General features: G+C 39.5%; 1 protein-coding gene across 1 annotated transcript in view; it reads right to left on the bottom strand.

Moving 5' to 3' along the window:
- Positions 1-25,370, bottom strand: part of LOC118817851 (latent-transforming growth factor beta-binding protein 4-like) — a 236,274-nt gene that overhangs the window by 125,016 nt on the left and 85,888 nt on the right. Inside the window, exons 3-7 of the mRNA XM_036584808.1 lie at positions 18,311-18,514; positions 17,844-17,915; positions 12,819-12,927; positions 6,615-6,766; positions 3,886-4,053 (exon numbers count right to left, since the gene is read on the bottom strand). Coding sequence (XP_036440701.1) covers positions 3,886-4,053; positions 6,615-6,766; positions 12,819-12,927; positions 17,844-17,915; positions 18,311-18,514 — 705 coding nt within the window. The remainder of the gene's footprint in view (positions 1-3,885; positions 4,054-6,614; positions 6,767-12,818; positions 12,928-17,843; positions 17,916-18,310; positions 18,515-25,370) is intronic.

Here is a 25,370-nt window from a genome sequence, read left to right as displayed (position 1 = left end):
CATGAAAAACAAACTAAAAGATTTTTTAGATGACTTAATGTTCAAATAAAAAAATAATTAATTCTAAATAATACTGTAATTATTGGTTTAGAAAAAATAATTCTAAGATTTGATCACCATTCTGAATATTAATTTTATTAGAACCTCATTATAGATATTCATTTTATCAGAACTTCTTCTGGATATTAATTTTACTAGAACTTCTTTCTGGATGCTAATTTTATTAGAACTTCAATCTGGCTATTAATTTATTAGAACTTGATTCTGGATATTAATTTTATTAGAACTTCATTCTGAATGACTCCGATGAGATACAGTGTCAGTGTTGCAGTAACAGAATCCAGCCACTAGATGTCAGTGTGAGTTTGATGTGTACAGTGTTCAGCTTCTCCATTTTTCACACTGACAGGCTTTCAGCGCCGCGCTAAGACACATTCATCAACCGTGCAAAAAAGATGTGACACATTCATCAGTCCAGACAGACAATTTCAGCAATAATAGAAACCTGAAATATTCATAATAATCAAATATCAGAATATCGAGGTGGCGGGTCAAAGTTCCTTTATGAGAGCAGGCAATGCTCACACACCAAAATACAGCCTGTTTTTGAAAAGTTATGAAGACAAAAGAGCTGCATGTCTCAGGATATGCTATAGAGATGGATTTACAATAAGAAATATTAATAGTATGGTGGTTTTCATAATGATAACAATAATAATGTTATTTATATAGCGGCTTATATGCATAAAAACACAGCTGAAAGTACTTTACAGTATATTTAAACAGTAAAATACTGTTGATAATTTAAATAAACTAGACAAAAAAGCATGTTTTTTTAAAAAAGATGATTTTGACTGTTGAACAAATGCTGTGTAAAGAACAGAAGCAGTGACGTCTAGCACAGATGACATTTGTTTATGGGATGGTATTTGTTTACTCAGATGGTGGTTGTTTACTGAGCGGTTTTTGTTGTTTGCTGTGTGTCAGGGCAAAATTGGGGCTGGAGAAGGCCATACTAAAGGACAATGGACCCGAAAAGGGCAGCAGCGATAGCAGACATAAAGGTACAAAAGAAAATAGACCAACTGATTAGTTTCATATGTCACTCCATTGCCAGTGAATGCATTGCGAAATGTATTGTTGTTGTTAACTGTAATCTTTTTGATAAAATATTAATATAATTAAAATATAAATTAAATATTTTCCCCTCCCACAGCTGCTCCTAACCATAGCCAGCTCCTAGTGTGCTAACTAAATAACTAGCTACATTATGGTTAATGTTGGTAATGGTGAGTAAACAAGCTTTAAGTCTTATATGGTGATTCTGCACCAGGAGCCGTAATGCAGAAACATCCTAACCCTGAAATCTTCAGTACGGACTGAATTCAGGACAGTAGCTGTTCCAGAATAACAGCTCCTAACTTCATAATCTCATCATGAACTCCAGATAAGAAAACAGCATCACACAAACATCCTAACTAGACTGAACCTCCTAAATCCTGTCCTAACTTTAGGATGAACCCCAACAGGGTCCTCACTTCTGTTTAAGGTCCGTTTCTATGGTTTTTAGGCAGCTGTGTCAGCAGCATAGTTCACTACCAGCATAATGAGCTCCATTTATTTCTACTGTAAAACGCTGCTTTCACTGTGAGATGATTTTCTTTTCTAACTCTGCGTTTTAAAGATCTCAGACGCTGCAGACTCGATCTCCACCGCCCCTCTGATCACCTTCCTGTGTTAATGTTGATGATGAAATATTACAGTGACGGTGGTGAATAATGAGGAGACGGAGCTGAACGTGTGTCTGTTTATTAGGAGGAGTAACGTTAGCGCGCTCGGCTAAAGCGTTTGGGAAATGGAGACTGAAACTGGGGAGTGGCGACGCTCTGATAAACAGCAGGGGGCGCTCTCACAGTATTCATAACTTACAGTTTATCACTCTTTAGTTCTTTTTTAAAATCAGTAACAGCAGCTGTCTGACTAACTAACTTGTGCATGTGGTTGGCTGCCCCGTAACAAACATGACAGTTGTTTGTTGGTTTCAGCTGAGTAGGTTGAGATTTCCTAACTGGAGATAAGACGCTGTAAGATAAAATCAGATTTGCTTCTGTAATACAAATTCATGAAAAAATGATCCTGACCTGTCAGATCTTAGGACAAAAAGACAGGAAGTCTCTGTAATACGGCTCCGGAATAACACCTTCTATCACTGGAGCAGGAATTATCAGCCACTTTGATGAGACAACTGCTGTCTTTTAGAAGTTGCCATAGACGTCCATGCTAGTGCTGTAAAAGCAGCCTCTGATTTATTAGTCGTTCCCTGAGATGTTATTCTGCCTGTCGTTACAGTAGGTAGCTAATTGTGAGGTAAGCAATCATGTATTATGTTTAAAAGGTTTGTAGCATATTTTTGTATGGCTTTGTGAGAATAAAGACAGTCAGCCAGTTTATTGTGACACATTTTCCAATCTCTCTTTACCCCTTTAGAATTAAACAGGCTGTTTGTGGCTCTGTGGGTGGGGCTAAACTGCTGTAGCTGAATGGTGGGGCTAAACTGCTGTAGACTGAATGGTGGGGCTAAACTGCTGTAGACTGAATGGTGGGGCTAAACTGCTGTAGCTGAATGGGTGGGGTTAACTGCTGTAGGCTGAATGGTGGGGCTAAACTGCTGTAGCTGAATGGTGGGGCTAAACTGCTGTAGCTGAATGGGTGGGGTTAACTGCTGTAGGCTGAATGGTGGGGCTAAACTGCTGTAGCTGAATGGTGGGGCTAAACTGCTGTAGCTGAATGGGTGGGGCTAAACTGCTGTAGACTGAATGGTGGGGCTAAACTGCTGTAGACTGAATGGTGGGGCTAAACTGCTGTAGCTGAATGGTGGAGCTAAACTGCTGTAGACTGAATGGTGGAGCTAAACTGCTGTAGCTGAATGGGTGGAGCTAAACTGCTGTAGACTGAATGGTGGGGCTAAACTGCTGTAGCTGAATGGGTGGAGCTAAACTGCTGTAGACTGAATGGTGGAGCTAAACTGCTGTAGACTGAATGGGTGGGGCTAAACTGCTGTAGACTGAATGGTGGAGCTAAACTCCTGTAGCTGAATGGTGGGGCTAAACTGCTGTAGCTGAATGGGTGGGGCTAAACTGCTGTAGGCTGAATGGGTGGAGCTAAACTCCTGTAGCTGAATGGTGGGGCTAAACTGCTGTAGCTGAATGGTGGAGCTAAACTCCTGTAGCTGAATGGTGGGGCTAAACTGCTGTAGCTGAATGGTGGAGCTAAACTGCTGTAGACTGAATGGTGGGGCTAAACTGCTGTAGCTGAATGGGTGGAGCTAAACTGCTGTAGACTGAATGGGTGGGGCTAAACTGCTGTAGACTGAATGGTGGAGCTAAACTGCTGTAGCTGAATGGTGGGGCTAAACTGCTGTAGACTGAATGGGTGGGGCTAAACTGCTGTAGCTGAATGGTGGAGCTAAACTGCTGTAGCTGAATGGTGGAGCTAAACTGCTGTAGACTGAATGGGTGGGGCTAAACTGCTGTAGACTGAGTAAGCGGTCATAAGGGAATGTGTTTGTGGTTGTAACATCATAACCATCCTGTGTTCGATATGGTCTGGTTTTGTAGCGTAGTCTCCACATCTGGGCTGTACAGACAGACTGTGTTTCAAAACTTCTAATATTTATTCGCTGCTCCATTTCAAAAAGAATGTAAAATTAGATTTTCCATGATATCGGCCCTTTAATGATGAGGCCTGAACAAATATCAGAGCAGACTGTGGGGAAATATCAGAGGTCAAAGCTGACTTAAGGTCAAGCTGAATGTCAGCAGGATGCGCAGGCCACTGACGTTCATAGAGAGATGTGACAGATGAGGGTGAGGGGTCAGGGGTCACCTGGTGGACCTCGTGCCAGCCGTTCTCGTCCTGGCAGCAGACAGAGGCGTGTTCGCGCAGCAGGAGCTCGCAGCAGGCCGGGTCGCCCCCCACCATGGCCGTGTGGTAGAGAGCGGTCAGCCCACGGCTGTCCTTATAGTCCGGAGACGCACCCAACTCCAGCAGAGTCTGATCACACAGAGAGGACAGCATAACAAATCTAATATTATATACAGTGCTGTGCAAAAATCAGAGACCCCCTTTCATTTATTTACTTTACAGTCAAAACAGCCACTGAACACAGGTTTTTATTCTTCAGCATCAAGAAAAATAATCTCAGCTGTGTGTGAGTCAGTGAGTCACTCTCCACCTTTATTCCAGCTTCCATTCTTTTCAGGAGACTCACTTTCAGTTCCTCAAAGAATCTGCAGACACACCTCCAAAGTTCAGTCTTAGAAGCTGGTTGATGATTTTCTGAAGTAATCAAACACATTCAGTGGTGTTGAGGTCTGGACTCTGGGGTGGTCAGTCCATCGTTCAGCTTCTTTGTTTGATGTGTCCGTCTCCTTTTCTCAGTGAGGTTCTTCTTGATCAGCTACACATCCTTTCAGACCCACAGCGCTGAGTCGTCTTCTCACAGTGGAAGGATGGACAGAAACACCTGTGGATGTTTTCAGATCTGAAGCAGCTTGATTTTCTCCTCTCTCTCAGAGATGAAAGCTTTAAGTGCTGTTTATCTGATGGGGGCAGTTTTGGGGTCGACCAGGTCTTCCAGGGGGTTGTTAGGAGTCTCATTTTCTCTGTAGCTTTTAATCAGTTTTTTTTACTCTGTTCTTCTGTATCATTATATAAGCGAATTATATTATATCTAATCTCCTCAGAAATGTCTCACTTTATTTGAATAGTCCACTATGGTCCCCTATAGATTCTCTACAGATGTTCAAATTGTTAAAAAATCTGTTGAAACTCTAAACAGTGGTTGGTTGGGGTTAGGATTTGGACCAGGGTGAGGGTTGGGTTTAGGTTTTGTGTTGAGGTTAGGATTAGGATTAGGATTAGAGCCGATTTAGAGTTAGAAAATTATGGTCAATTTAGTAGATATTCAGTTGAATGTAACTTCTGCTTCTACAAAGCATCTAAGGTGGACTATCCAAACAAAGTGGTACCAAAGTGTCTTTTGAAAAATGAATAACTTGTATGTAATGGCTGTGTTGACTGGAAATTAAGCAAATAAAGGAGTTCTCTGACTTTTGTATTGTATAACATATCTATATAACATAACGTACAGGACAGGTGGACTGTAATGATTCAGACATTTCAGAATTTGGTTCAATATGATACAGTGAACGACACAGTGGAGTTCAGCCTGATCCATCCAGACTGGCAGCACAGAAGCACTGAACAAACACTGATTTATGGCGCCCAAATATATAATATAAAATCCACGATATACCACGGCTCTGACCGCCTCACAGCGACTGAACTCTGTATCACTGCGCGGAAACCCTTCTGCTGTTAATGGATTAATCTTTGACTCTAACACTGATCACACAGAGCACTGAGTGTACTGATGAAGTAAGAACCCGGTTCTGTTTACACTGAGGGGCTGAAAAGGTATTTTCATATCTAGAACTGAGCTGGTCAGCTAGTTAACAGGCTAAAAGACAGCAAACATGCTAAACAGCTCCATTGATAATATCACAGGCTTGAATTAAAGGACTTACAGTGTGATTCACTGTAAAACAGCAATATAAAAGTCTAAAGAACGTCACCTGAATGTTTTACACGCTTTAAATATCTGTGTTTCAGTCAGAAGTCATGTCAAATCCAGGCTGAGTCCCAAACGGCTCTGTACTCCCTAAATAGTGAGCTGTGTGACAGTAAGTTTAGAAATTCCAGCTTCTGCTGTCAGATACTGCACTGCCTGTCGAGTCTGAATGTGGATGAATCCCAGATGACCATTTTTAGTGATGTTTTGCTCTGTTGGGCTGCAGGAGTCGGTATTTAAACTCCTACGTAGTGCACTATGTAGGGAGCAGGGAGCTGTTTGAGATTCAGCCCCAGCGTGAGAAAAGTGGCGTCGTCAGACTGGCAGAAAGACTCGCGGTGGTGATTTAGTGACCATGAAGTGCTTAAAAACTGAAAGTATTTACATTAAACAGTGCTGTGTTATCATATGTTCACTGTTACACGAAATAAGTTCTAAAAATTATGAAATGTCTGCAGTTTACAGTGATTGGCGACCTGCTTAGTAAGGATACCATACAGAGCTACATTTCTTGGCGGAATACTTTATTTTGGTTATTATTAATAATGACAAAGATAATTATCTAAAATATTGTGTATTTTAATAAATTTCATGTTGGCCGCCCATTTTAAAAATCAATAAGCCACTCAAGGCAGTGATTTTATCACAGGGAAGGGAGTTTTACTCTGCTTTGCGTCGTGCTAAAGAACACCCTTCCCCGTGATCAATCACAGTAACCCACATTAGGCCTCTCATGGCTTATTGCTTTAATGTTTGGTAATATAAGCATAACCTACATAACGTAGCATATATACAACATAATAAGATCATAGTTTCTGAAATGTATGAGCAAATACAACACAGCAAAAACAAACCACTGCATCCTCTACCTGTTATTTTCTCTACATCAATCTGACCTCCCTCTCTCTCTCTCTCTCTCCCTCTCTCTCTCTCTGTCTCTCTCTCTGTCTCTCTCTCTCTCTCTCTCTCTCTCTGTCCGTACCATCAGCGTGGTGCTGTTTTTGGACCGAGCTGCTTTGTGCAGAGCGGTCATGCCGTCTTTAGCTCTGAAGTCCAGGTGAGCTCCTCCGTTCTTTAGCGCTTTAATTATCTCCACCGCGTTCTCCAGGTGAGCCGCAAACGTCAGAGGACTCTCTGCACAGAACACACAAACACGTATCTGCATGGATCATGTAGTATTAATATGGACCATACATCACATAGGTTTTACATTTAAGTATCTATGTGAAATAATGTCTCATATATATATATAATATATGTAAGCATCTTCATATATTAAATGCATGTATCTATATGTAAAAATTATATATCCCATATATTTTATACATTTGTATTTATCTATGTGAAATAATGTCCCATATGTATTACATATATGTAGCAACCTCTATGTAAAAAGTCCCACGTCATAAATATACGTAACTATCTATATGCAATGTCCTATATGTGTTATGTATTTGTAAGTACCTATATGTAATAATAAGATGTCCCATATCTATTATATATGTGTGTGTGTGTGTGTATATATATATATATATATATATATATATATATATATATATAATCTATATGTAATTCCCACATGTAATAAATTTGCAAAAGTACCTACATGTAATAATAACATGTCCCATATGTCTTACATATAAAAAATATTATATATATATATATATATATATATATATATATATATATGTATGTATTATATAAGTGTAGGTATCTATATGTAATAACAATATATCCCATATATGTTATATATTTGTAAGTATCTATTTGCAGTATGGGCCATTTGTATTATAAATGTAAGTATCTATATGTAATAATAACATGTCCAATATCTATTACATATATATATATATATATGTAAGAACCTGTGTTCTGGTGATAATAATATATCCCTCATGTATGACATATATGTAAGTATCTGTATGTAATCATACATCCCATATAATTTAAGTGCAACCTATCATTACCCACTTTGATGCTCCGGTGAGGCTTTAAAGAGGTTTTTTCCTCTTTTCTGTTGTCAGATGGCACTTTATTCTATATCTGTCAGATTATATTGATTTCAGCGAGCCGGCTGAGCTGCGAGTGGGCAGAGGCGGACGATTATCTCTGAGCACACAGAATATCTGTCACTGTGGAAATAACCTGCTATTACAGCAGCTTTCAGAGGGAGAACAGCCTCAACAGCCTGAAAAAGCTCCTCTGTCATGCACTCTATTATGAATGAGCAGGTAAACGAAACCCTGCGCAGCTTTTAACCTCTCAAATTGGCAGTGTGTGTCAACAAGGATGAATTGAGTGAACTAAGCGAGCGCAGCTCCTGTTAATTCACTCAGGAGTCGAGCTGCAGGCCGGACCGCTCAGCTTTCAGCTCATTAAATCAAACCAGCGTTTTACAAAATCCAATTTATTACACATTTTATGAAATAATAAGTGTTGAGAGATTCACTACACATGAGCCTACTGACAGGCAGGCCTTTAGCTATCTATGATTTATGATTAGCATTTAATGATTTATTTGTAAATATTAACCCTTTAAGTTCGGCTCTCCTGTAGTAATGATTTCTCAATGCAGATTTGCTTTGATTAAAAAACATCTCACACCCAGAAAGACAACAGTGTCCTAGTTTATCTGCTAAGAGTTTAATTTAATTTAACTACATTATTATATCATTAAAAATTATATTATAAATATTTTAATAGCGTAGTATGGCGTAGTAAGCAAACACAAAACGGACAGTTTTCAATTCACAGCTTTTGTGAAAGGTTTTCTACAGAACCATTTACAACACATTCTTCGTCAATCTGAAGAACCATTTCACCATGTAAAGAGCCATTTAAGTTCTACACTCTTAAAAATGGTTCTTCAACGGTTCTTTAGTAAAAATAGAATGTGTTGTATATGGTTTTTTTATAGAACCTTTTTGAAAATGGTTCTATACAGCACCAAAAAAGGTTCTTCTATTGTATACAAGCCTGACACCATAACAATAGAAGAACACTTTTCAAAAAGGTTCTATACAGAACCATATACAACACATTCTTCATCAATCTCAAGAACCATGTCACCATGCAAAGACCCATGTAAGCACTTAAACGGTTCTACACTCTTAAAAATGGTTCTTCAAGGGTTCTTTAGTAAAATCAGAATGTGTTGTTTTATGTATGTGTGGTTTTATGAAAAGGGTTCTACATGGCACCAAAAAAGGTTCTTCTATTATTACAAGCATGACATCATAACAATAGAAGAACCTTTTTTGTACTATATAGAACCCTTTTCAAAAAGGTTCCATACAGAACCATATACAACACATTCTTCGTCAATCTGAAGAACCATTTCACCATGCAGAGAACGATTTAAGAATTTAAAAGGTTCTACACTTCAAGGGTTCTTTAGTAAAAACAGAATGTGTTGTATATGGTTTTATATTATATAGAACCTTTTTGAAAAGGGTTCTATATGGCACAAAAACGTTATTCTAATATTACAAGCTTGACATCATAACAATAGAAGAACCCTTTTTGTTACTATGTAGAACGCTTTTCAAAAAGGTTCTATACAGAACCATATACCACACATTCTTCATCAGAGAACTATTAAATCTTGCACAGAGTTCTTTAAGTTTTCATGGTTCTATGTAGAACCAATTTCTTTACTAAAGAACCCTTGAAGACCCATAATTTTCAGGAGGGTAGGAGAAGAACCTGAGATTAAGAGGAGATCTCGTTCAGAACATCTCTGTCCTCTGTGAAGTAATACTGGTGTGAATGATACTGATCACTAGCTGGCTCCTGTGTTCCGTACACTGATATGTAATATTGATAATTGTGTAAACGAGCTCATTAGCAGAGCCGGTCTCGGCTAATAAGCTAATGTGTGGATTCACAGAGCTGTGCGGTGAACAGGAGCGCTCGTCAATATTACACACCATCCTAACATCGTTCTCTCTCTCAACACAAACATCCATAAAGGCCACAAACACTCCAGTACTGTAGCTCCTGTACTGTACAATAGAAAGTCAATGTGATTGACTGTGTTAAAGGGCAGACGGGCTGAAACTGGTCTCGTCTGTGATTGATGAAAGAAGCCAAAGCCAAGAGAAACACAAACTAGGACAAACTGAGGTAATGTAACATTGGTGGTACATACACAGGACACTGCCCACCTTAAAGGGTCCATATCCTACACTTTTCTTGCATTTCATTTTAGCGGAATAACATCACGGCTGTGATTTGGTGGCCGTAGATCATCACAGCCGTGATGTTATTGGCGATAACACACTCCTCGAGTGTTCTACTGCTTTAATACAACAGTTAAATAAATAAAGTAATAAATTAATAAACTGGGCCGTGAACGCGGCGTTTAATATGTTTTAATGTTCGCAGTTCCTTCACCAAATTATAGTTCCTTAACGAGCAGCTTGTTGCTACGTCAGAGTAACAAGCTCCGCCCACTCGCTGCACAGCCGGCAGTTTGTTCTCCAGCTCCTTACACTAAATTCCCAAACTGTCATCACCACTGAGCAGCTTTTCAGTCGGCAGCTGTGACAGAAGAACAGCTGAACAACCTGGAATCAGCCAGAAATGAACCCAACACCATTCGCCAAACTAAATGGGCTGTAAGATGCTTTACAGACTGGCTGGAACAAAACAACATTAATACTGATCTGGCAAAAACTGACAAAACTGAGCTGAACTTGATATTGTGGCAGTTTTATGGCTCGGTCTGATTTGGTCAGACTCTGAAGATCAGACTACACGTTTGGTGAATGAATTGGGTTCATTTCTGGCTGATTCCAGGTTGTTTAGCTGTTCTTCTGTCACAGCTGCCGACTGAAAAGCTGCTCAGTGGTGATGACAGTTTGGGAATTTAGTGTCGTCTCATCTTCAGAGTCTGACCAAATCGGCTGTCGGTCAAATGTGATCTTAAAAGTGTCCGTTTTCTGTTTGTGGCAAAGTAAGAAGTAAAAACATTCAAATGTCTTGAGCGTCTCCTACAGCTGCCAAAGTCGTTGCTTAGCAACGGGGTCTCAGCGGAGTGACACAGTGTTTGTGAAAAACCTGTGATGTTATGGTGAAATAACAGCACAGTTAGAACGCTTCTCGACCAATCAGCTCGCGTGGCCGAAACTAACTGTTGTATATTTTAGCATATATTACTTCAATGATGTCTGTAAATAATGGTAATTATCAGACTCGCTCCAGTGGTTGGTCACATCTCAGGTACCGAGGGTTTTTTCCTGAACTGGGAAAATCTGCCTTTAGTTCCAGAGCACCAGCGAACTGGACCCTCACTACAGGAAACACTAAAGCTCAGCTCACTGGTCACTCAGTCATTTTAAACTATGACTCTCTAACCACCTCCACTCTGTCTGACACTGATTTACCCGATTTTCACTATCAGTGTCTTATTTTCATTATTTTAGTTATTTAGTTATTTATCATTATTCATATTCTTGTTTCAATTATGACCACTTTATCATTATTTCAGTCATTTTAATTAATTTTTGGTTGCTTTTTCGATCTTATCCTGCTTTTTTTTATTTATCTTCTTTTGATTTTATTAACTTTTACTTTTAAGTTAAGCTTTAATTATTGTTTGTATATTTTCTATTGTTTTTTATTTAGTTTGTTGTTTTTATTTTTAATGTTTCATTGTTTATGCTTACCTAAACTGCATATTTTTTATTATTAAATTTACTTTTATGTTCATTTTCAGTCCCTTTTTTCTGTATTAACTCAGCAACACCGTAAATGAGGGTCACCCTCAATGTTCTCTGAGGTTAAATAAAGGTTGATTGACTGATTGATTGATTGACTGAATGTCATGTTCACTTATGATGTTTGTCATTTATTTAATTATTTTTGACATTATCATTTTCCAACCTCTCTTTATCCCTTTGAATTAAACAGGCTGTTTTGTTACTGTGCCTTTAAGACTGATATATGTAAATGAGCTCTGTTCTGAGTGGCTGCTCTCTATTGTGTGTCAATGAATAAACAAACCAAGCTAAGGCACTCCTTATAATTTCAGTGTGAGTGGGCGGAGCCAAACTTGCTGAAGTTTGAATAGGTGGAAATGCATAAATGTGTTGGTTATAGTGACACAAAATGGACTGGTGAATGTTTCCACTTATGGTCTATATCAGGGGCGTCAAACTCAACCACTAAAAGGGTCGTATTAAAAAATCTCAGCAAATCTGTGGGCCAGCTGTGTTTTTATTTCATTTTGCCCTGACCCCAACTGGCTATTGTTTATTCAAAATGTGCCAAAACTGCAACAGCAAAATAGGCATTAAATACTTATTCAAAAATAATTCTAAATAAAAATAAATTGTTTTAGATAGTATTTTTTTTGAAAAATGACTATTTGCTTGAACTAGACCCTGGCATCTTTTCTTTTTGTGTAACTGCTGGCCCATAGATTGTTGTTGGGGGTCAGAACACACACTATGTTGCAGTGCGTACTGGAGACTGTAGTGTATCTCTGGGTAAAATGGGTTAATAATAATAAAGAATTAAAATAATTTCACAGGCCGAATAGGACTGTGTCACGGGCCTGACTTGGCCAGCAGGCCTTGTGTTTGACACATTGTGTCTAATATATATATATATATATATATATATATATTAGATAGATAGATAGATATATTGATATAGCTAAATTATCTTAAATCTACTATACATATCTAATATTTTACTTCACTAATATCTAATTTCCAATATTCAATATATTTCTAATATCCACTATTTGTAGGATTTTTTTTACTTGTTTTAAGTATTTTTATTAAGCAAAGTGATCTCACTATATTGGCAGATAACATTGCTTATTTTAAGAAATATGCTTGCAATAGTCATTATCACCCAGTATATTAAGATCATTTTGCTTAAAAAATACTCAAAATAAAGACAAAAAAGCCAAATATTCTTATAATATTCCCACAACCATCTCAAAATGTGTAATATTCAATATTTAGAGTACATTTAAGGTCATTTCTCTTGCCCAGATATCATTTTTTGCAGTGCCCCTTTGCCACAAGTTTGTGAAATTCCTGCTCCGAACTTTGAGATGTTTCAGGATTTTGCTCAGAGAAGCTGAGATGGAATTTAGTGGGACAAACTGAACTGAACGCAGTAATACACTATGTCCTCCAGGGTGTGTGTGTGAGTGTGTGTGTGGTCATACCCCCCGTGTCTGGGTCGTGGTAGTTGGGGTCCAGCCCTCGATCCAACATTTTGGAGATTTTCTCTAACTGGTGATTTTGGATGTAATCCATAAACTTCCTCAGGTTGGCCTACAGAGAGGAAAGACAGGGAGTAAGAGCGAGAGAGTGAAAGAGAGAGATAAGAGGGGGAGAGAGAGAGAGAGAGAGAGACAAGAGAGAGAGAGAGAAAGGGACAAGAGAGAGAAAAGAGCAAGAAAGAGAAAGAGTGAAGAGAGCGGGAGAGAGAAAGGAGGGAGAGAGAGTGAGAAGAGAAAAGAGGGGGAGAGAAAAAAATGAGAAAGAGAAAGAGATAAAGGGAAAGAAAGAGAAAAGAGAGGGAGAGAGAGTGAAAGAGAGGGAGAGAGAGAGAGAGAGAGAGTGAGTGAGTATGTGTGTGACTGCAGTAAGACGAATGAAGGCTGCCTGTGCGTTTGAGGACAGTTATTAATAGGTAACGGAGCAGCTCCCTAAACACCAGCAAAAAGAGGAGCGAGGAAGAGGAGGAGAGGAGGAGAAGATAGCAGATGAAGGTCAGAAGAGAGGGAGGAGAAGCAGAAACGTCGCCATAGCGACCACAGGCCAGTGGCCAGCTTAGAGAAGAAGACACCGCAGTTACGGAATAAAAGACACGACACAGTAAATGTTCCAGTAAAATAACAGAAACTAACATGAATATTAATACATTTTAATCTGCTCTTCTCCATTAACATGGGAATTCCTGAATGATGTTGCTGCATTTATGTGATATGAAAGTGACCACCATTAGGGGGCCATCTTCAGGTAGTGGTTTACTGGATATTAGATTTATTGGGTTTTCTGGCCCAGACCTGAAAATGACTAATTTAAATGAAGTCTGGAACAAACTGCATAATTTGAAACCTCCACTTAGTTTGCATTGTGTTAAATTTCATGATGAACGATGAGATAACAAGATAATTATATACAATAATTATAAATTACTGAAAATCTTGTTTCATTAACTTCCGCTTTAAATAAAGAACATTTTTTTCTACTGTAAAATTAGAATTTTGGAGATATAAGATTTTGTTCCAACAGTGACATAATAAGCAATAATATATGCCCTATATGTATTATATAAATGTAGGTAATTAAATGTAAAAATATGCCCCATATACTTTATATACGTGTATTTATAAATAATAATAATATGCCTTTATGTACAGTTGTGCTTGAAAGTTTGTGAACCCTTTAGAAGTTTCTATATTTCTGCATAAATTTGACCTGAAACTTCATCAGAAGTCCAAATAGTAGATAAAGAGAACCAAATTAAACAAATGAGACAAAAATATTGAACTTGGTCATGTATTTATTGAGGAAAATAACCCAATATTACAGATCTGTGAGCGGCAAAAGTGTGTGACCCTTTGCTCTCAGTATCTGGTTTGACCTCCTTGTGCAGCAACATTTCCGGTAACTGTTGATGAGTCCTCCACGTCGGCTTGGTGGAGTTTTAGCCCCTCCATACTAAAACAGCTTCGGCTCTGTTATGTTGGTGGGTTTCCTCCCATGAACTGCTGCTTCAGGTCTTCCACAACATTTCTACAGGATTAAGTTCAGGACTTTGACTTAGTCATTCCAAACATTACCTTTATTCTTCTTTAACCGTTCGATGACTTGTGTGCTTAGGGTCGTTGTCTTGCTGCATGACCCATGTTCTCTTGAGGTTCAGCTCACGGACAGATGTCCTGACATTTTCCTTTAGAATTTGCTGGTATAATTCAGAGTTCATTGATCCATCAATGATGGCAAGCTGTTCTGGCCCAGATGCAGCAAAACAGGCCCACACCATGATACTACCACCACCATGTTTCACAGATGGGATAAGGCTTTTATGCTGTAATGCAGTGTTTTCCTTTCTGCAAACATAACGTTTCTCATTTAAACCAAAAAAGATCTGTTTTGGTCTCATCCGTCCACAAAACATTGTTCCAATAGCCTCTGGGTTTCTCTGTGTGATCTTTAGCAAACTGCAGACGGGCAGCAGTGTTCGTTTTGGAGAGCAGTGGCTTCTCCCTGCAACCCTGCCATGCACACCATTGTTGTTCAGTCTTTTCCTGACGGTGAACTCATGATCATTAACATTAGCCACTGTGAGGCCTTTAGTTACTTAGAAGTTACCCTGGGTTCCTTTGTGACCTCACAGACTATTACACACATTGCTCTTGGTGTGATCTTTGTTGGTCGACCACTCCTGGGAAGCATAACAGGGTCCTGAATTTCCTCCACTTGTACACTCTGTCTGACTGTGATTGATGGAGTCCTTTTCCAGCCTGATGAGCATCAACAGCTCTTCTTCTGAGGTCCTCAGGAATCTCCTTTGTTCATGCCATGATGCACTTCCATAAACATGTGTTGTGAAGATCAGACTGTGACAGATCCCTGTTCTTTAAATAAAGCAGGATGGTCACTCACCTGATCACCATCCCATTGGTTAAAAACACCTGACTCTAATCTCACCTTCAAATTATGTGCTGATCCCAAAGGTTCACATACTTTTGCCACTTACAGATATGAAATATTGGATCATTTTCGTTTTCCTTATAAAATAAATTACCAAATCTAATATTTTTGTCTCATTTGTCTAATTTGGCTCTCTTTATCTACTATTAGGACTTGTGTGAAAATCTGATGACATTTTATGTCAAATTTATGTAGAAATATATAAAATATATAAAATACAGAAATATAGAAAATGTTTTTTCTCATCTGTTGCCCTGTACGTTGTGTGTACATTTCATGAAGAACGGCCCAAAATACCTTTTTTCTGAAAAAATTCTGGTTCCATTGACTTACATTAAAAGTAAAGCAGGTTTTTTCCTTCTCCTATAAAGTTACGTATCATTTTGGAGACACGAGGTTTTCTTCCGACAACACACATAAGTATTTGTATGTAATAATAATGTGAGTTATATACAGTTGTATGCAAAAGTTTGGTCAGATTCCATGTTGCTGTTGATTTTCTGAGTTTAAATAAGTTACACATCCTCTATGTCTGCATATGTAACATCTATGCGTGATAATATATAGTCCCATATGTATTAAATATTTGTAAGAACCTATATGCAGCCATTTTCTATGGCCTTTCTTCACGCTCACCCTCACAGCTCCCCCATCTACTGTCAGCCTTAATAACTATATCAGTGTCTGTGTGTAATCGGATCATTACTGAGAGGACAGAAGGGCAACGAGATACACACTCGCAGACCGAGAGCTGAATAAAACATCAACAAAGAGAAACAGGTCAATAAACAAAGCACGATTGAAATGAAAATTACAAATAAACAACTAAGCAAACTGATTTAACATAGCATAACCAGAGTGATTGCATGTGTGACTGTATTTGCCCTTCATGCGCTCTGATGCTAACTCTATTATAGGACAGTGAATGTGGGTAATAAACAGAATGAAGGTCTGTGATATGTGATGCATTCAGACAGTCCATGTCAACCCATAAAGCAGGAAAACTGTTTACTGGTTTACTGTGTTACCATAGTAACAGACAACACGCCGGCTGGTGTTACAGTGAAACTCGAAAACACGTAACACTTGTATTTATGACTTTATCAGCAATTCGAGCTCTGCTGAAAAAAACAAACCATTAAGTGTTTCTATTGGTTCCTGGTGGGTTTGTATTGCGTTTTAATGAGTTCTACACTGAACCAATTATGCTTAAATGGTTCTTTGGATGGTGAAATGGTTCTTAAAATTGATGGAGAATGTTTGTATATGGTTCCATAAAGATCCTTTCTGAAAATGGTTCTATATAGTATGGAAATCCAGAGAGGCCATGAGAGAGTTATAATTTTCCGGATTGTTATTTTGAGATAATAAGCAATTATCTTGTTATCTCAAGATAACAAAATTGTTATTTTGAAAGAATAAGTTACTTATCTTGTTATGTTGTGATAATAAAATCTTGAGATAACAAGATAAGTGACTTTTTATATCAAGATAATTTTGTTATCTGAAAATAATGAGTTACTTATCTTGTTATCTCAAGATAACAATCCAGAAAATTCTAGCAACTGCTCATGGCCTCTCCAGACTTATGTACTATATAACACCAAAAAAGGGTTTTTCTATTTTTACAAGCTTGACATCGTAGCAGAACCCTTTTTCGGTGCTTTACCACATTCTCCATCAACCTGATGAACAATTCCACCATGCAAAGAACCATTTAAGCATGCAAATGGTTCTTTGAGTGTTCATGGTTCTATATAGAACCACTGTCTTTACTCTTTTTAAATAGTATCCTACAAGGTAAGAATCTTTATTCCTTCGCCTGAAATTTACCGTTTTAGAGACAGGGTTTTGCTCTAACACTGATGATGTATCACCTTAAAATGTTAGAATTAAAACATTTTATAATCCATTCTTTTCTCATTTTTTAGCCAGGGACAGATGGAAAGGCAGGTATGTCTTTTTATCAACATTAGTAAGAAGTACATCTTGGAACACACCAGTGAGCAAGACGATAGTGGGCCACTGTTGACCCACTAATGGCAAAGCTGGTGGTCAACTGGCATTTTGCTCAGTGTTTTCTGGGCGGCCCACCAGTGTTTAAGCAGAGAATTGGACAAAATTCCTCATTTTCCACTCACAGTCCAACTGACTTATGTTTCCTTCCCTCCTTTCTTTAGTTATACTTTGTAAATTAGTTTAGTGAATAATTTTAATCCAGCACAGAGTCAGCATCATTTTCTATAAAATCATTTTATATCAGGTCTAGTAATTTTTCTCTCCGTTGTTTGTAATATTGGTCTAAGTTTATTTTCTAAAATAAAAGTCTCTGTGTGTTTAAAATCTGTTTGAGGAGATTAAAAACTAGTTAGATCTTGTATGCAGGACAGTAATCTGGGTGGTCCGAGGGGGACCAGCAGTGGCAAACAGTCTGCAGGGGCCGACCTTATCAAGCCAGTGGACCGATATGTGACTTCATTCTCTCTAATGCTAATGCTAATGAGTGCTGACGGCTGCTAACTGACCTTCGTGTGTAATTTGGCAATCTGCTTCTCGTCCACATTGGGCTGCTTGTAGACTCTGCTTTTATACCGGAACTGTAAAAGAGCACAACAAACACAAAAGAAGATGATTTCTTCAAAATGTAGGCTGTAATATGATGAAGCTGTTGCTGTTTTTAGCTATGCTGATGTACTTTAGTCTATGTTTGTAGATAACAGTGAGTCATACAGTGACAGAAACCACATAATCAATAAATTAGAGATACTGAACAACTCCACATGCTTTGAGGTGAGTGGTTTAGGCCTGCAGTTAGCACCATGCTACATCAGCTTTGTAGCTCTAGTGTTAAACTAAAGAAGCAAACCTCAGAATTCCTGGCTGACTGACTACATTTGGGGTAAAATTCAGGAAAGGGAGGTGTAACTTGATTTTTCGCTGGACTTTCCCTTTAATAACGTGATTGCTGCGGGACACCTGTGCCTCTCCTCACCTCCAGTGTTGGAATTCCTTTGCTAACAGGCTGTGGGTACTCCCGCAGGAGTCTTTCTTCATCCAGGAACTTCCCATCTCGGCCGTTGCTGGCGGGCTGGAAGAGTCCGTAGTTCAGAACGTCCTTCAGGCTCTGGCTCAGCGTACACAGGATGCGCTGCTTGGCCACCCACACCGTGGCGTCCGGGTTAAACCTCATACATTTCTGGTGGATTAAAATAAAAACATCAGACAAAGGGAAATTTTTGAGCTTTTGAGTTTGGTACCTTGTCTAAATCGAGTTCTATGTAAATGGCTGTAGGCATGTAGTGTAACCTTGGAACCTGATGTAGTGTAACCATGGAAATGGGCATAGCATAACTACTTAAATGGCTGACGTGTAACAACGGATACTGAGCTAGCGTAACTATGGAAATTGGTGTAATGGAACCATGGAAACTGATGTACCGTAACCATGGAAATAGGTGCAGCATAACCACTTGAATGGCTGCCGTGTAACAATGGAAACTGATGTAGCGTAACTATGGAAATGGGTGTAGTGTAACCATGGAAATTGATGTAGCGTAACTATAGAAATGGGGTTACGTAACCATGGTAATTGATGTAGTGCAACCATAAAGATGGATGTAGTGTAACTATGGAAACTGATGTAGTGTAACCATGGAAATAGGTGCAGCATAACCACTTTAATGACTGCGATGTAACTGACGTAGCGTAACCATGGAAATCAGTGTAGTTTATCCATGGAAACTGATGTAGCATAACTATGGAAACGAGTGCAGCGTAACCACTGAACTGACTGCAGTGTAACTATGGAAATGGGTGCAGCGTAACAATGAAAATATGTGGTGTGAGTTATTTTAAAGGGACACTCCGGCCAAAAAGAACATTTCCAGGCTTAAAGATTATTAAAACCCCCTTCTGATGATGCCCCTCACAGAAAAAACACACATATTTCACATGTGAAGTGTGCAAAAAACATGTGTTTATAATCGTAACTTTTTTAACATGTAAACATGTTTCAATAATGTGATCACGGATCCTTTCACATTTTTAACGTGAAGTGTACGGAAAACACATGCATGTATTCACAAGTGAGATTCATCTGACTTTTCTGTAAGGGTGTCTTGAGGGTGAGAGGAACTTCTGAAAAACTACAAGCACTTTGAGGGTCACTTGAGGGTGGCCTTTTAGAAAGGTAGCTAACGTTACTGCTGGGAAGCCAAATATCATGTAAACAATGCGTGTTATCCATTAGCCTCTACATCAGCGGCAATACTAGCAGTAAGGACTTCATTATCGCAGCGAGGGAGAGACGCCCAGTGGTTGTATCATGCATTTTCATACTACGTGTTGGGTATTGTAGTGAGAAAACAATGATGGACGGAAACACAAAAAAAGACACGAATCAAAACGAACAGGCTGAGGGATGCAGAGCTGTGCTACAGAATTACTACATAACATGACAAATAAAACAACAAATGCTAATTTTAGGCCATAATGTCCCCTTAAATTTTAAATGTAGAGGATAAGTGAAGTCATTGAGGATGGTCTATGATTACATTGCCAAACAGAACCTATTTCTGTGCCAATATCTGCGGTAAAAGGAATTCAGACCCACAATTCACAACACAGAGTGGACAAAAAAAGCCATCTGCTATTGAGCTATCCTTTGTTTAATTGCACTCTGTTATATAAAGACAGTAAAAGCACACACTGTCCCGATATCACGCTGTAAAGAGCCAGATGAATGAATCCCACTCAGCCCTGCCACTGGGTTACACCAAATAATGCAGGATTAGGTGTTATGGACAGTGACATTCTGGGTTTTAATACTGCACAGCTGATGATAGCAGAGCACTTGGCACTGATGTACGTGTGTCTATGTGTGTGTATGTGTGGTGTCAAGCCTTAATCTTGTTGCTGGCGAGCAGTGTGTGTGTGTTGAAGGCAGCAGAAGGCCGGTCAGTCTGAGCAGATGCCTGGCATTTCCTCCTCCGTTATTTAAGGATTCTCCTCCATTAACACGCTTTCATTCAGGCCTGTCAGAAGAAGCCTCCGAGTCCGTTTCAGAAACAAATCAAATACAATCCCCGGCCACTAGAGCTGTCGTCTCTGAGTCAACTAATCAGTCGTAGCAAAGATTCTGTTAAAGTTAATTACAAAGCTCCCGAGTGGCGCAACCGTCTAAACGTTGTCCCTCATCAGGAGATCGCGAGTTCGATCCCTGGTGATGCTACAGCCGTTCGTAGCCGGGAGTCCAAGAGAGCACAATTGGCCTCGCTCTCTCTGGGTGGGTGGGATGGCCCCTCCTTCTCCCCCCATCACTCAGCGCGATGCTAGTCGGCGCAGGCGTCTGTTAGCTGATGTAACAGACCTGGCGGTTGGCGCTTTCCTCTGAGCGCGTTCGGCTGTCCAGTGACGTTGCGTGAGCGGCAGTTCGAAAAGAAGCGGTGACTGGCTTCACAGGTCTCGGAGGAAGCCTGTGTTAGCCTTCACCCTCCTAGCGTTGATAGCATCGTGTGATTGGGGGAGTCCTAACTAGCGGGTGGAATTGGAGACGACTAAACTGGGGAGAAGACCTGGGGCCGCATTACAGAAAATTCTTATCTTTTTGTCTTAACTTAAGATCTGACAGGTCAAGATAAGATTTTTCACAAATTCATATTAAAAAGCAAATCTGACTTTAATTTAGGAATCTTATCTTACAGCATCTTATCTCAAGTTAGAAAATCTTAACTTACTTGACTGAAGTTGACAGTCAACTGTCGTTTCTGTTACCTAGCAACCAACCATACACACACAGCCGAAACGTAAACACCTAATCAAGTTAGTTAGTCAGACAGCTAACATTAGCTACCGTTACAGAGGTAAAAAAAAAGGTCACATAAAACTAAAGAGTGATAAACTGTAAGTTGTGAATACTGTGAGAGCGCCCCCTGCTGTTTATCAGAGCGTCGCCGCTCTCCAGTTTCAGTCTCCATTTCCCAAACGCTTTAACCGAGCGCGCTAACGTTACTCCTCCTAATAAACAGACACACGTTCAGCTCCGTCTCCTCATTATTCACCACCATCACTGTAATATTTCATCATCAACATTAACCCACGAAGGTGATCAGAGGGGCGGTGGAGATCGAGTCTGCAGCGTCTGAGATCTTTAAAACGCAGAGTTAGAAAAGAAAATCATCTCACAGTGAAAGCAGCGTTTTACAGTAGAAATAAATGGAGCTCATCATGCTGGTTATAGTGAACTGTGCTGCCTGACACTGCATAAACCAATAGAAACAGACGGTTAAACAGACGTTAAGACGCTCTGGAGTTTATCTTAAAGTTAAGAAAATATTTAGCATATTTTGGCAACTTAGGATGTTTCTGTAAAACCATTTTCTTATCTGGAAATATGATAAGATTATAAACTTAAGAACTGTTGCTCTGTAATGGCTTCTGTCCTAAACTCAGTCTTAACTGAAGTTGCCATGACAACAAAGCAGATGAGATATGATCTCAGACTTCAGAATTTTCTGTAATTCGGCCCCTGATTCCTAAAAGGACATCAGTCATTCCATAAATAGGACAGCAGATGAAATGCAAACAAAAACAGAAAGCAGTGATTTATAAATCTACTTCGACCTGTATCTGAACGAAAAGTAGAAAGACAAGGTATGTAATGTTTTGTCTTACCAATTTGTTTTTTGTAAATATAAGCTCATTCTGAAACTGATTTCTGCAACACACTCCAAAAAAGGTGGAGCCATTTGAGACTAGGAACATTGTGAAACAGGTGATGCAATTATGTTTACGCGTAAAAGGAGCATCTAGGAAAGGCCGAGTCCTTTATGAGCGAGGATGGGTTGAGGTGCACCACTCTGCCAAAAATGCTTCAGCAAAAAATCCAACAGTTATAAAATAATGTCCTCAATCAGGGATTGCAAGGATTTTAGGTGTATCACCCTATAAAGTGCATGATATCATCAAAAGATTCGGGGAATCTGCAGAAATCTCTGGGCATAAAGGAAAAGGCAGAAAACCACAACTGAATGCCCATGACCTTCGACCCCTCAGATGAACTGCATTAAAAACCAGCACATTTCTGTGATGATATCTCCACATGGGCTCAGAAAAACTTTGACAAACCGGCATCAATAAACTTCATCTGTTGCTGCATCCACAAGTTAAGACTGTACTGTGCACAGTGGAAGTCACATCAACAACATCCAGAAACACCGCCGACTTCTCTGGGCTCAAGCTCAGCTGAAATGGACTGATGCACAGTGTATTGTGGTCTGACGACTCAAACTTTCAGATTTTTTAATGAAAATAATGTATGTTGTGTTTTCTGTGCCAAAGAAGAAAAGGACCATCCAGACTGATAAGGTTCCAAGCCAGTATCTGTCATGGTGTGTGGGGGGCTTTTGGTAACCTGAACCTGCACATCTGTGAAAGCACCATCAACAATGAACTCAATTTAGAGCACCAGATACTGCCTCCTTTCAATATGACAACACCAAGAAACATTCTGCATGTGTTACAACAACATGGCTGCATAATCAGTGAGTGCAGGTAATAGACTGGACCACTTGTAGTCCAGAACCGTCTCCTACTGAAAACGTGTGCAAAATACAACAACACACAAAACACAAAGGCCCTGTATGGTTGCACAGCTGAAGACTTGTAAAATAGAAGAATGGCAAAAAATGAAGTAAGCACAATGTAGGTGTTTCCAATAAAGTGACCAGTGAGTGGAGGTACAAGACAGGCATTTCTAATAAAGTGGCCAGTTAGCGGAAGTACAAGTTGGGTGTTTCTAATAAAGTGGCCAATGAGTGGAAGCACAAGGCAGGTGTTTCTAATAAAGTGGCCAGTGAGTGGAAGCACAAGGTAGGTGTTTCTAATAAGGGGGCCAGTGACTGGAAGCACAAGGTGGGTGTTTCTAATAAAGTGGCCGGTGAGCGGAAGTAAAAGGTAGGTGTTCCGAATAAAGTGGCCACTGGGTGGAAGCACAATGTAGGTGTTTCTAATAAGGGGGCCAGTGACTGGAAGCACAAGTTAGGTGTTTCTAATAAAGTGGCCAGTGACTGGAAGCACAAGGTGGGTGTTTCTAATAAAGTGGCCGGTGAGCTGAAGTAAAAGGTAGGTGTTTCGAATAAAGTGGCCAGTGAGTGGAAGCACAAGGTATGTGTTTCTAATAAAGTGGCCAGTGAGTGGAAGCACAAGGTAGGTGTTTCTAATAAAGTGGCCAGTTAGTGGAAGCACAAGGTAGGTGTTTCTGATAAAGCGGCCAGTGATTCCCAAGCAAATTTGCTTTACTTTCATTTACTTAGCCCTTCGTTTCTGTTCTCACATTATTCAAATATGTTATGCAATAGAATGTAGATCTTTTAAAGTGAATATTGCAGGCGAAATATCTCTATTTTTGTAAAAGGGGTTCTCTATTGTTATGATGCCAAGGTTTTATAAAACAGAAGAACCTATTCTGGTCCTATTTAGAACCATATACAACACATTCTCCATCCATCTGAAGAACCATTTTATGATGCAAAGAACCTTTTAAGCATGAAAATGGATCTTTGAGTGTTCATGGTTCTATATAGAACCACTGTATTCCCTAAAAACTCTTTAAGAACCATCTTTTTTAAGAGTGTACCCTCAAAACACCCACCAACAGGGTTTTTGGACCTACAAACTGAGAACACGTCGACATTAAACACATGAATTGTGTCTTTAAGTAACTGGTTTACATAAAAAAGCTGAAAATTGATGAAAGTGCATTTCAGTGGATAAAAACTGTTTATGCTGATCCAAACAGAATTCCGTTCTAATGAATCTCAGATTAATTGCACTGAAATGTTTCAACTTTGTTCCATCAACAACTGAATTTTATGTTGATGTAATAAAGTCGGCGGCACGGTGGTGCAGTGGGTAGCGCTGTCGCCTCACAGCAAGAAGGGCCTGGGTTCAATTCCCGGCCGGGCGACCAGGGTCATTTCTGTGTGGAGTTTGCCTGTTCTCCCCGTGTCTGCGTGGGTTTCCTCCGGGTACTCCGGTTTCCTCCCACAGTCCAAAGACATGCAGTCAGGCCAATTGGACATGCTAAATTGCCCCTAGGTGTGAGTGTGTGTGTGTGACTGTGTATGTCTGTCTGCCCTGCGATGGACTGGCGACCTGTCCAGGGTGTATCCTGCCTTCCGCCCAATGGCAGCTGGGATAGGCTCCAGCACCCCACCGCGACCCAGAAGGATAAGCGGTTTAGATGATGTATGTATGTATGTAATAAAGTCCATCTATTCTGATTCTACTCTGTTTGATTGAATGCAAATGTGTTGCATAATTAAATTCATACAATGGTTTATTTTTTTGAGTTTATTAAAAGCAGATTATATAAATCATTTCTTTATTAGTTTGTGTTTTTTTATTTTTAATACTTTCAGGACATTCACAGTAAACCCAGACAAGTTCAGTTTACTCAGACCTTTAAAGGTAAGTTTTGAAACTCAGTTTTTAAGTTGTTTGACATTATAGAAGGAGGTGAAAACACTCAAAACAAAGAAAGTTAAACAAACAAAGTATCCTCGGGTTTCAGTCATGTGATTTTTCTATTGTGGCCGCCGTATTTCTGGCTTTGCTGCTCTGTATGAGCATAACTAGAGGTGAAAGATGGCTAAAATGACTCTCCTTACTTTGGAAGAGAGAAATGTTTTCTCGACAAAGTCGATAAAACTGGGTGAGATCCTTACTCAGTTTCCCCTGAACTCCTGGTTCCACTTAAACTGGAGGAAACCTACCAAATTTGTGTTTTCCTGATGTTTATATTTGTCTCATACTCAGCCCCTCCCCCTATTCTGGAGTCTCTCAGAGCATTTAACAGCACAGAAGCCCACCGGCTCTTCACGTCAGGGTGGGTAAAGGATCCCATGGTGTTGCATAAAGAGGAGAAAACACTCCGTCATCATCGGAGGGTAACGACATCAGCTAATTAACACAGATGTGATCAATGCTGGCCTTCAGATAACTTTAGCTGATGTTAACAGCCGAGAGATGAACAGTCGTCCCCCTAACAGAGC

This window comes from Colossoma macropomum, unplaced genomic scaffold (genome assembly GCF_904425465.1).
Source record: "Colossoma macropomum unplaced genomic scaffold, Colossoma_macropomum, whole genome shotgun sequence".
Lineage (NCBI taxonomy): Eukaryota > Metazoa > Chordata > Actinopteri > Characiformes > Serrasalmidae > Colossoma > Colossoma macropomum.
The sequence above is the reverse complement of the archived record's forward strand: the minus strand, read 5'-3'. Positions and strand labels throughout refer to the sequence as shown.